General features: G+C 34.0%; 1 protein-coding gene across 12 annotated transcripts in view; it reads right to left on the minus strand.

Annotated features, from left to right (window-relative positions):
- The window catches only part of MICU3 (mitochondrial calcium uptake family member 3), a 92,415-nt gene that overhangs the window by 46,112 nt on the left and 32,566 nt on the right, over positions 1-13,737 (minus strand). For 9 of the 12 annotated variants that reach the window (XM_055287339.2, XM_055287298.2, XM_055287280.2 and 6 more), the window contains exons 2-3: positions 11,646-11,799; positions 6,180-6,211 (exon numbers count right to left, since the gene is read on the minus strand). The exons of 1 other annotated variant lie outside the window; for it this stretch is intronic. In XM_055287339.2, the coding sequence (XP_055143314.1) occupies positions 6,180-6,211; positions 11,646-11,799 (186 nt within the window). Of the gene's footprint in view, positions 1-6,179; positions 6,212-11,645; positions 11,800-13,024; positions 13,295-13,737 lie in introns of those variants that run through there. 2 more of the 12 variants (XM_063613191.1, XM_055287326.2) reach the window with 2 other exon arrangements.

Raw genomic sequence — 13,737 nt, forward strand, 5'->3', positions numbered from 1 at the left:
TTTTAACTGTTTCCATGTCTTCCAACCTCATCTGTTCTAACTTAAAACTCAGCTACACGGTAAGACTGAAAAATCAAAGCTACCTTTTATTGTGTGCCCTCTATGGGTTTGGCAATAGGCTCATATAATAACTTCATTCTAAAAACAATCCTCATTACGCATATTTTACCGAGACTTAAAGTGGATAAGTAACACCCAAGGTCACAGAACTAATAAATGACAGAGCCCAGATCCTTACTGACTCCAAGTAGCTTATTTTAGTAATAATCTAGTTTCTCCTGGTCTAAACCATCCAATCAACACATTCATCTTGTCTTCTCTTCTGAAATTTATTAAAATTTTTATATTCCCACCCATGTCAGGAATCTCTCTCCCTACTCCCCACTCCCAGCTTGGTTTCGTATGCAGCAGTGCTATATTATAAAGAATTTGGCCTTTGTCCCTGGGTCCTGGGAAGCAGACTCTAAACCCTTGGTTCATACCCGAGTTTATACTAAGGAGATGACTCAGGAGGGGAACTGCTTACCAGAAAGAATAACTGTGATTACAGAGTTGGGGCTTTAGCGAGCTTGACCTCTGGGGAGAAGAGAGAGGCTACAGATTAAGTTCAATCACATGGCCAATAATTCAATTATGTCTATGTAATGAAACCCTAATAAAAATTCTAAGCAGTAAGCTCAGATGAGCTTTCTGGTTGTTGAACACGCTGCTGTGCTAGGAGGGTGACACACCCCAACTCCGTGTTCTCAAAGAAGGCATAGAAGCTCTGTGTTCAGGACCTTCCCAGACCTTGCCCTCTCTCTTCATCTGGCTGGTCTTACTCTGTATTCTATCTAATAAAACCATAACCATAGATAGGTACTGCATTTTCTGAGTTGTATGATTCATTCTAGCAAATCATTAAACCTGAGGGGAGCTGTGGCAACCTCCTAGACTTGTAGACAGTAAGGTCAGAGTGTGGGTGGCCTGGAGCCCCCAAACTTGCAACAAGCATCTGAAATGAGGGCAGTCTTGTTAGGCACCATGCTTAAACTCGGAGTGGTTAGTGTCAGAATTAAATTGTAGGTAGAAAATAAATATTTGCTGAATTAAAGTCAGTCTCCTAGAATTATAGTTGCCTTATAAAGGAGTTACACAATTTTCTTAAATAAGTACTATTAAAAAAATTATACAGTTAGTAGATATATATTATAGAAAAATTAGTAAGTACATAAAATAAAAACTAATTGTAATCCAGGGATGACAAACTTAAGTTTTAGACCGAAGTTGATTGTCTCTAAGGGGGGGCAAGTTAAACACACACACACACACACACACACACACGTTTTAACATCATTTTAGTCTGATTCTCTAGCTAGGCATATTTCTATAGTATTTTTGTTGTTGCTGCAAATATTAAATCATTCTCTACATACTGTTTTGTAATTTACCCTTTACATTTAATATATTATCGTGAGCATATTTTCCTGTCAAATATTCTTCATTTTCATTTTAATTGCTACACAGCAGTTGTCTAATGTAGCAGTTCTGAAGGGCAACTCTTCACATTCTTAAAAATATTACGGACCCAAAAATATTATGGGTTATATCTATCAATATTTAATTTATTTTAAAATAAAAACAAATTTTTAAAACAAAAGAATACACAAACACACATTCCATTAGTTGGTAGAGCAATGGCATCATTACCAAAGAGCCTCTAGTAAACTCCACCAAACAGGCCGGGCGCGGTGGCTCACACCCGTAATCCCAGCCCTTTGGGAGGCCAAGGCAGGCGGATCACGAGGTCAGGAGATGGAGACCACGGTGAAACCCCATCTCTACTAAAAATACAAAAAAAAAAAAAAAAAAAAAAAAAGAAAAGGAAAACTCCACCACACACTCACGAGAGAATGACAGTGAATACAACAAGTATCTTCTCAGTATTATGATGAAAATAGTTTTGACTTCATGGACCTTTGAAAAGGTATCTGCACTTTAAGTGACTGTCAGTTAATATTATTTTGCAACTTGCTCTTTTACTCAACCTTGTTTTCTAGTTCTACTCATGTGAATACACATAGCTGTAATGTATTCATTCATTTTAACTCTCTATTTCTACATTTATCCTGGGTTTCTCTATTTCACAAATTTTTCATTCACCTGCCTGATGACTGACATATTGTTCCCAAATTTTTGCTACTACAATTGATGTTCAGGAAACACATATAGCAGCAGTCCCCAAACTTTTTGGCACCAGGGACTGGTTTCTTGGAAGACAATTTTTCCACAGACCAGGAGGGAGGAAGAGGAAATGTTCTGGGGATGATTCAAGTGCATTACATTTATTGTGCACTCTATTTCTATTATTATTACAATGTGACATATAATGAAATAATTATACATCTCATCATCATGTAGAATCAGTGGGAGTCCTGAGCTTGTTTTCTTGCAACTAGATGGTCCCATCTGGGGGTGATGGGAGACAGTGACAGATCATCAGGCATTAGATTCTCATAAGAAGCATGCAACTTAGATCCCACACATGCCAGTTCACAATAGGGTTTGGGCTCCTATGAGAATCTAATGCTGCCGCTGACCTAACAGGAGGCAGAGCTCAGGCAGTAATGTGAGCAATGAGTGATGGGGAGTGGCTGTAAATACAGACGAAGCTTCACGGGAAGGGGGAGATCTGATATATAGGATTTTTGTGGCAAATCTGAAAACATTTCTCTAATATGCATTTCTAGAAGAGGGACTTCTCATATGCATTTTCAACATTATTAGGTATTGCCAAATTTCACTCAAAAGTAAATATACCCCAGCCTGGGTGACAGAGCAAAACTCTGTCTCTACTAAAAATACAAAAATTAGCTGGGCTTGGTTGTGTGTGCCTGTGGTCCCAGCTACTCAGGAGGCTGAGGTGGGGGGGATCACTAGAGCCCAGGAGGCAGAGTTGGAGTGAGCCAAGATGGTGCCACTGCACTCCAGCCTGGGTGACAGGGAGAGACTCTATCTCAAAAAAAATTAAAAAGTAAATATACCAATTTATATTCTCACCTGGTTCCTCCTTGTTCTCCTTGCTAATTATCGGTATTGTCAGATTTCTGGAAGCTAACAATCTGGTGGGTGTGAAACAGTATCATATCATTGGTTTAATTTGCATGCCCTAAGTTACTAGTAAGGTTGACCTCCTTTACATATATTCAGTGGCCACTGTAGGTATGTTTGTCTATTTTTTTCTTATTAAGCCGATTATCTTTTTTACAAAGATAAAAAAAGGGGTTCTACATGACTGCAAGACACTTACCCTCTTCTGTTAATACGTTGCATGCATATCCTCCCATTCATCATACATCTTTTAACATTGTTTACACTGTCTTTTGATGCTAAACTTTCAAATATTTAATTTAGTAAACACTGCCAATAATTTTGAGTTTTGCTTTGTGTCTTATCTAAAAAAAAAAAAACTCTCATGCCTCTCATTTTTGCTTTTAATCTTAGAGAATTTTTGTCAGAAATAAGAACTTAATCCATCTGAAATCAGTTTTTGTATATGATAGTAAATCTGAGGCCTAATTTGCCCCCTCCATGGAAAAGTTACTATTCAAACATCTATGATTGAGAAGTCAATCTTTCTGCCAGTGATTTACAGATCTAACTATATATACCTGGATCTGTTTCTGGATTCTATATTCTATTACCTTGATCTAGTTTTTAAAAATATATTTGCAATTATGTAATACTATTTTATTTATTATAGCTCTATTTCTAATCTTAGTATGTGATAAACCCCATTATTCTTATCTCAATGGGTTTTTTTTTTTTCCCTCTTTCCTTTTCAGAATTGTTCTAAATATTTTGGGGCCCTTACACATCCAGATTAATTTTAAAAGTTAATTTTGAATCAATTTGGTTGGAATTTTAATTGGAGTTACATTGAATTTATAGATAGATTTGGAGGATTATTATCATAAGGAAATGGCTTACTACCAGTATGAACACGTTCTCCATTTACTTGTATTTTTAAAAACACAATTTAATAATGTTTTGTACATCTTCTGTTAGGTATTGCTTTTAAGTACCTAACAGTTCTTGTTTCTATTATGAAATGCATTTTATTCAATACTAGTTTCTAATTGCTCTCGCTGGTGTGGAGCATCTTGTTAACTTCGGTTTATTGCTGTTAATCCAGTAGCAATCTTGCTAAACTTTTATTAAATTTAAACAAATCTAAAATTTATGTATCTTTACATTTTTCTTCCAATCATATTCTATTCTATGCCTCTATTCTAATCCTTAGAGCCTCTTCTTTTTTTCATACTAAATATTATGGTCTCAATTGTGCCCCTCTCCCCCATTCATAATGTTGAAGTCCTAAGCCCCAGTACCTCAGAATCTGTTTTGCAGAGAGGACCTTTCTTTAAAGAGGTAATTAGATTATTATATAAGGTCATTCAGGACAAGCTCTAATCCAGTATGACTGATGTCCTTATAAGAAGAGATTAGGACACAGACATGCCCAGAGGAAAGACCATGTGAAGACAGAGGAAAAAGACGGCCACCTAAAAGCCAAGGAGAGAGGCCTCAGAAGAAACTAACCTGCTGACACCTGGATCTCAGACTTCAAGTCCCCAGAACCATGAGAAAATAAACGTCTGGTGTTAAACCCACTCAATCTGTGATATTTTGTCACAGCAGCCCCAGTATACTGTATCAGCCCCGGCTTCCAGTAAAATGCTATGGAACAGTTGTGACAGCAGGCATATTTGCATTGTACAGTAGTTCCCCCTTATTTGTGGCTTAGCTTTCTACAGTTTCTGTGACCCTCAGTCAACTGCAGTCCAAAAACATTAAATGGAAAGTTCCAAAAATAAACAATTCCTAAGTTTTAAGTTGCGCACTGTTCTGTGTAGCGTGATGAAATCTCACACTGTCCAGCTCTGTCCTATCCAGGACGTGAATCATCCCTTTGCCCAGTATATCCACACTGTATATGCTACCCACCTGTTAGACACTTAGTAGTTCTCTCGTCTACCAAATTGAAAAAACATAGTATATATAGGGTTCAGTACTTTCCAAATTTTCAGCATTCATGACCAGGGGTCTTAGAGCATATTACCCACTGATAAACGGGGACTAATATACCTAACTTTAAAGACAATGTCTCTCAAGTTTCACAAATGACCATGACATTTGCTGTAGGCTTTTGGAGGATTCCCTTTAACTAGTTAAGGACGTTCCCTAGATTTCTAATATTCTTTTTTTTAAATAATAAAATCATATCTATAAAAGTATGAAAGGAATATATACGCAATTTAAAGTTAAGAAATAGTTAACTTAAAAAATAGAAAATTAGCAGTACTTTAGAACCCTCTTTGAGTCCATCACTGATGATATTCCCTGCTATCATCCTGAAGATGAATACGTTCCTGAATTTAATGTTAATTATTCCTTTGTTTTCCCACATATGAATGTATCCTAAATAATATGATTTCATTTTCCCAGTTTTGGACTTTATACAAATAGAATTATACTTTGTATTTTTGAACTGCTTATTTTGTTTACCATTATGTTTCTGAGACTTAGTTAAAGCACTGTTATAATTCATTTGTTTTCACTATTGTGTAGTATACTATATGAATATATCAACATTTATTTATGGTATGGTATTGATATATTAAAGTTTTGGGGCCATGATATATAATCTATAGACATTCTTGTGAACCTCTCCTGCATATAAGCAAGAATTTCCCTAGGTATATACACTGGTATATACTAGATACCAGTGTATTTAGTATAGAAATTACTAGATTACAGAGTCTATTCAAGCTCAACTTTACAAGGTACATGTGCATGCACTATTGCAGAGTTTAAATAGAGGCATGCATTTACTAGGTATAGGGTAGGCATATCTTCAATTTTAGTAGATAATGCCAAATTGTTTTCTAAAGTGAGTACACCAACACATGAGATTTACCAGTAATCTACATTTTCACCAACCCTTACAAACATCCACCTTTTTATTTTCTGACAATCTGGAGGATTAAAAAAAGGAACTCTGATGTGATTCGATTTGCAAAAAAATCATAAAATATATAAAAATTCATAATATATTTTATGAAATATATTTTAATTATATATACATATATGCATGCACATATAAAATTTGTGTATATCCACCAAGAGCTTTAACTCACCTGTTTGGAAAGTGACTTCCAAGTTTTGGCAACTAAAATAAACAAATGTAAGATAATTAGATAATAAATACTTCATGGAATATATATCCATAGTTGCTAACCATCTACAACCATAACTCATAACCAAACTTTTATGTCCAAAAGGCAAAGTTTTCTTTTAATTTCAAAATTTGGATCTGTGATATGATCTTATATATGTTATCTATTTGTTTTATATACTATGCACTGTTTATAGTAAGTATCAGTGATATAGGAAACATTTCTCCACAGCCGTATCATCTTAATTTGGGCTTTCTGGACTAATAAAGTAAGTTACCTTTCTCCATGTTAAACATCTTGTGGGCTTAAAAGTACAAATAATGATAGTTATAAAATATTCAAACTAGAATATAAAATAACATTAACATAGATAAACTATAATTTTAAGGTATTACTTGTGATCTTTGCTATACTAGTGTTCCATGACATAATTCATAGGTCTCTCTAGGATGAAGAAGGATTGGGGAAAGAAAAAAAGAAAGGAAAGGGAGGCTAGGTAAAGTGATGGGGAAACTTGTCCTGTTTCATTATTCTTCCTTACAACTATTCAAGAACCATCACTGGAGTAAGAGTGTTACAGCTGAATAAAATGTCAGGGATCACTTTCTTTTTGTGATTCCTCCTCACACCCCCAAAGATCTCAAACACTGTAAAACTTAAAATGTTGGGACAAATATATAGTCAGTATTGCTATTTCCTTTGCTCAGATTTGAACACTGTAAATACTTAATGCCTGCCTAAGAATTAGCACCAGGTTTACATGTGATTAAGCCCTGTAATACAGCTGTATTAGGAAACTGGTAAATATTAATTATTTCAGCTACATTACAATAATGCCAACCAACATCTTTTTCTACCTGGCAATGGGGCTATTTCTGTATAATTAACAATATATCAAATTCAAAATTACAAAAAAAGCAATTTTTGCTGTGTAATTTTTTCTTTATTAGACAACAAAACAACTCAATTTAAAATCAAAAGAGAAGAAATATGTTTCTAATGATAGATTTCTTCTTTATGTAGCAACAACGTCCTTCCTCTATCCAAGATAGTTGATACAAATGTGTAATCAAGTGATTCAAATCACAGGTCTACAAATTAGAATTTAGCATGTAAACTTAACTATGATACTGGTGCAAAGAAACTTCCCTTTTAACAATGAACAGAACAATGCAAATAATATTTATTATTCTGTTGCTCTTAAAATATAGCAGTAAGAAAAGAAGAAAAATAAATGGTAGAAAAGTACATGCACATGCTCTTAGGCAATGCTCAGAAGGTATTTATTGAAAGAGGAAGTTAGATGTACTCTTGAGTTTTGCAGGGTTTATGAGATTTCCATGGTAAATTATTCACAAAAGACATATTCATTCTGTCGGAAATGTCACCATGTTCAATACTATTAGCTTTTTAAATAAAGACTAAAGAGCCATTAAGATTGTTCTTCAAAGGATTTTCTGAATTCCTTATTTCATACGAAGTTACTGCATATATAAATATAACTTAGGTGAAGAAGGACTTCAATTCTACTGGAAATATTATTTCTTAAGCTGTAGGTTGATGTTCATTATATTTTTAATGTTTTTGTATGTGTGAAAAATTTAATATATTTTTTAAAATCTAAATTAAAATAATTCTTGATGCTATGTTGGAAAATAATTACTGATTTTAGTTTTAGAAAAGAAAGTCACCATTTAGGTTCTATTTAAATATGCAAAATAAGATTATAATGCAAAATCATAATCAACAATCAGATATCTCAACATTTATTTGATCTATAATTTTTAGGCAAATATTTACACAGCATACCATTTTTTCCCTGTTGAATGTCATCATAAAATGATATCAAAGACTTTCAAAAATCATGGCTATGATTTTAAACAGGGAAAAAAATGGTATGCTCTGTAAATATTTGCTTAAAAATTATCACAGCTATGGGCTGGGCGTGGTGGCTCACGCCCATAATTGCACCCCTTTGGAGGCCAAGGCAGGAGGATAACCTGAGGTCAGGAGTTCGAGACCAGCCTGGCCAACATGGTGAAACCATGGTGAAACCCCAGCTCTACAAAAATACAAAAATTAGCTGGGCATGACAGCAGCTGCCCGTAATCCCAGCTACTCAGGAGGCTGAAGCAGGAGAATCACTTGAACGCAGGAAGCAGAGGTTGCAGTGAGCTGAGATCACCCCACTGCAGTCCAGCCTAGTTGACAGAGTGAGTCTCCTCTCGGGGAAAAAAAAAAACAAAAAACATGGCTATGAATTCTGATGATGATAATGATGACATATCAATATTAAATGTTTAAATGTTTACTGTGTGCCAGGTACTATACTAACCTTAATTTATTCATTCGATCTTCAAAAAAAACTTCATGAGGCTGTTATTTTTATAAATGAGGAAACAGAAGATTAAATAACCAAGTTTTCAAAGCCAGTAAGTGCCAAGGTTTAAACACAAGTCAAATTTCGTTACGCTACAGTTTTAACATATCTGATTTAATACTCAGTACATGAAACATTTTTCTATTGTTTTCCTTTTCTAAAACCCCAACTTTCAAAACAGGATTTATGAATATCTTGATCTTTTGTGACTATTCTTAATTATGTTTGAAAAGTGCTGGTTAGAAATTAACTGAAGTTGTGGGTGTAAAATATCCTGTATAACTTTTTTATAACAGAAACCAGTTTTTTACTCTTAAGTTATGGTTTTAAAATACCTATGAGAAGAATCACCACAAAAGTTAGTTCCAAAAAGCAAAACCCAACAGTGTGCTTCCAGTGAATGTATTCCGAAGAAAAAAATTCTAGAAAATAATGAAGTAAAATTTTTCAAAATATGAAACTGTGGCGAGGCACAGTAGCTCACGCCTGTAATCCCAGCACTCTGAGAGGCTGAGGCAGGTGGACTGCTTGAGCCCAGGAGTTCAAGCCAAGTCTGGGAAACATAGCAAAACCCTCTCTCTACAAAAAAATTTTAAAAATTAGCTGGTGGCATGGTGGCATGTGCCTGTAGTCCCAGCCACTTGGGAGGCTGAGGTGGCAGGATCACTTTAGCCTCGCAGGTTGAGGTTGTAGTGAGTTGTGATCACGTCACTGCACTCCAGCCCGGGGGACAGGGCAAGACCCTGCCTAAAAAAAAAAAAAAAATATATATATATATATATAGTTAATTATCACTTAAAGAATAGCATTCAAATATGTTTGAAAAAATTATAGAATTTGATATAAAATACCATTTAGCACCTAAGAAATTCCTTCCTTCAAGAAATATTTATTGTGTACCTATCATGTGCCAGGTAACCATATTCTACCTTGGAGTTGGTTCTGTATCTTACGTCGTCTTATAATATTGTAAGTTTCCTGAGTGCACAGACTTTGTATCCCCCTTAGCACACAGAAAAGAACCTTAATACAGAAGTAGACACATAAATATTCCATACATTTTTATTTAATTGATTTGGTACAACATGGACTCTTTATATTTATTAGAAAATTAGTATTAAATCTATACTAACTCACTAATAAAGAATCTACATTGTACCAAATGGATTAAATAAAAAGCATATAACACTTATCATAGCCTTAAAATTCCTAAATAAAAAAAAAACTACTTAATTTTTCGCCTTTCCTATCACTATATGGCCCTACATATTCCCAAAGTGGCTACTACGACTATACCATATACTGTCTTGATTTCATGATTTTGCTTATGTAGTGTACATTTCTTTAAACGCTACTCTCATAGTTTCTGGTTAAAATCTTTTTTTTTTTTAATTTAAAATCTGGCATGATCAAAAGTGTCTACTTCAAATTCCATTACAGCTACCTTTCAATTCCTTTCTCTTTTGCAACCAAATATTGTAACAGAGTCCTTTACACTCATCATCTTCATTTCTTCATCTGCTACTCACTCCTGCAGTTGCCCTAATGACTCCATTGAAACATCGTTTTAAAAAACCATCAATAACCTTCATGTTTTTAAATCTAGTGGACATTTTCCTGTTCTCATCTAACTTAAATTCTCAGTAACACTGCACTCAATTGGCAATTCTGGCTATTTTACTTGGCTTCTATAACTACATACCCTTATGATTTTCTTCCTATGTCTCTGGCCACTCCTATGTCCCCTTTCCTCATCCTTTCAAAGCCTTTTGTCCATTCATCTTTTAAAGAGCAGAAATTTCTCAAGGCCTGGTCTTTGGTTATCTATATTCTCATCGTATATGGCTTCTCTAGGCAATTTCATTCACACACATTGTATGAATTAGCAATAATGCAAAGATGAATCCTAAATATATACCTGAATCTCCTCCTTGATATCCAGTGGAAATAATCCAAAGAATCAAAAATTCATTAAATATGTCAAGTAGCCAATTTGTCAAATTATTGAGGATTTATTTTAAGGTACATTTTTGCCACATTGCTGACTCCGGAGGAAAAAATGGCTATAATTGTTCTAGTCTAAGTTAAAGTATTTGTGTGACAGTTTAAAGCAGATATGGGTCGAACAACTGATTATTTGTTATACTGATTTTTAGTGAGTGATCTTTCAGTGAACTGAAATGAATTATTTAAAAAAAAAATCCAACTGTATCCTTTTACATATCCAAGGTATCTCAAATAGATCATGACCAAAATTGAAATTGTGATTTTTCTCCTCAAACCTGGTCCCTACTGCCATCCATCCAGGTAAGCCAGTCAAAAACCCTGAGTTCTCATTACTCTTTTACCACCATCTATAGAGACTTTTGAAGCCTCAACTATCACCAGCCAATTGTGATACAGTATCAAAGGAGAGTATCTATAATTATCGAAAAAGGCAAATAAAATACTCCTTTACTGTCTGTATCTGTGAGGTAGATTTTCTTCATATATTTCATGGAAAACAACATATTGTAACAGATCAAATAAAAAAGCACACATGAGAATACAGCTGTCTTCTGTTAAGTTAGATATTAAGAGATTTTCAAGAATGTATATACTTCCAAAAAGTTTGAGAACCATTATTCTAATGTATGAAAAGGTGAGAGACAATTAAACTTAATATATTTACACTGCAGGAGCTATGACAAACACAGAAGAGATACAGGTAGAATTCTTGCCCAGAGCTAACCTCAAAGCCAGCCCTCTGAACTACTCTGTTCAGGTTCGATATAAGAATGAATAGGCAGAATATGAGTCTTTTATAAAGAGTATCAAAAGTAAGGTGGTGTTAAGCTGAGAAAGACGGAGCAATTGAAAGTTTCTGAAAAGAGAAGAGATGTGAGTAAGAGTGTGTAAGAAATACCAGTCTGTAACACTGAATAGCACAATATCATGTGAAATACCACATTACTCAGTTCTAAAAAAATTACACTGCTCCATACATTCACAAGCTAGAGATAAAAAAAATTATACAATTATTAAGATAATTTCAAAAGTATACTTACCTTTGGGCTCATCTGTTGTAACAGCCAAAATAAAATCATACGGAGTCATGAATAACTGCCCTTCACATTCTATAGAAGCAAATAAACGAAATCGCCTCTCCCGAGATGTGGCATAGAGGTCTAAGTCTTCAGTGTCTGTTCTGCCAATACCAACCTAAAGTTAAGAAAGCAAATACATTTGGATCATGTGAAGTAATAGCTCCCTCTAGAAGATACTTTTAATTGTGTTGAAAGTGAATTAATGGAGTAAATGAGGAAGTGTGAAAATATTGTCTTCTGAAAAACGTTAATCACTTTATAAATAAATTATTCACATAAATAAAATAAATTAATATTCAAAAGATGCTACAAAAAATATCATTAAGACCCTAAGGATTTTAAACTGGCATTTTGGAGAAGTGATTTGTGATTTTTTTTTTTTTTCTGGTTTATTTCTTAAGCTTCAGTCTTAGAGAACATTAAATTATGGAGCCAGTGGTACTTTTAGAAGGAACACCAGCGCTTGCTGAATGCCTACTATGCACTCTTATAGACTAATGTATTTAATTACAAGTCTATTCACTAACATCCATTAATTTTCTAAAAGAATAAAGTAAAATCCCAATAGGCTACTTATAACTACCACTAAGGAAATCATTTAGTGGTAATATTCAGATTAGAAGTGAAATTGCTAATTCTAGATCACTACAGTACAGTGAACATCAATGGTCTGAATTTTACGTAGAACTACAGTTGGCTGAAAATTAATAGAATTAGTAAGTGTGTGTGCATATGGGGTGAGGGGTCTCTTTTCCTTCAAGACCTTTCCTTGTAGATAATTTTCCATTGTTATTTTCTCTCTGAAGTAACTAGAGCAAATTTATTTTTTTAATAAAAGGATTTATTTTCCTGATTACAAGAGAAATGCAAAGCTCTTACATGTAATTTAGAAGACAGAATTTTTAAAAATTTGTTAAGTATAATTTTGCTTTCTTTTTGGCAAAAAAGTGGGATTTTACCATACATGCTATGCTGTTCAATAACCTCATCTTTTTCACTTATCAATTATCAGGGCCATTTTTCTATGTCACTAAATATTCCAGTAGTCACCATACAAAATTAGAAGACAGAATCTAAAAATTTATAGATAGAATTGTTTTTGCTTTCTTTTGGCAAAGAAAATGGGATTATACCATATATATTGCCCAGTAATCTGACCTTTTTACTTATTAAAACTTCAAGGCCATTTTCCTATGTCACTATTCCTGTAGAAGACCATTTTTGTTAACTGTATAATATTCCATAGAAAATGTTTATAGTAGAACATAAACAATTCTATATGGTTATTCATGTTGACTTCTAATCTTTTGCTATTACAAAACAATGGTATAATGACCAACCTTGAAAATTGAAAATATTTAGAAATATCCATAACACTTCTTCAGGATAAATTCTTTTTTTTTAGACAGTCTCACTCTGTCACGCAGGCTGGAGTACACTACTGGCATGATCTCAGCTCACTGCAACCTCCACCTCCCAGATTCAAGCGATTCTGCTGCCTAGCCTCCCTTAATCCTTAGGAGTGAAACTGATTAGTCAAGGAAGACTTTTCAGTCAAACTGTCTTCATGGAGTTTATAGCAATTTACATGATTATCAGTAACACACAAATTATATTTTCATGTATTTCATAAAATTATTTCATAAAAGAAAAAACTGTTGAAATATTTAGTACCTTGAGAAGCCATAACAAAAACAACTCATAGAAACTTCTGACAAGAACACTACTTTATTTCTAAGTTACAGCTTATTAAACGAAAAGCCAGGAAAATGATTAATCTTTTCCATCATTCTGAAGACTGAGACTTCTCAAAACATTACAGTAGTAGTCAAATAAAAACTGAAAAAAAGTTTCACTCCCCACTTTTAACGGCATAAGAAATGGAATTTGTGGTGTCTGTCTTTAAGGAATGAATATCAATCTATATGGAAAGAGAGAATACTGGTTGGAGAGACAAAAGGCACAAGCAGAGAAACGGAATGGGTTAAATGCAAGCAAATAGAAGAAAGGCGCTATAGACTGGGCTTAAAAAGGCTTCAGGAAAAATGATAAA

This window comes from Symphalangus syndactylus, chromosome 1, assembly GCF_028878055.3.
Source record: "Symphalangus syndactylus isolate Jambi chromosome 1, NHGRI_mSymSyn1-v2.1_pri, whole genome shotgun sequence".
NCBI classification, from domain to species: domain Eukaryota; kingdom Metazoa; phylum Chordata; class Mammalia; order Primates; family Hylobatidae; genus Symphalangus; species Symphalangus syndactylus.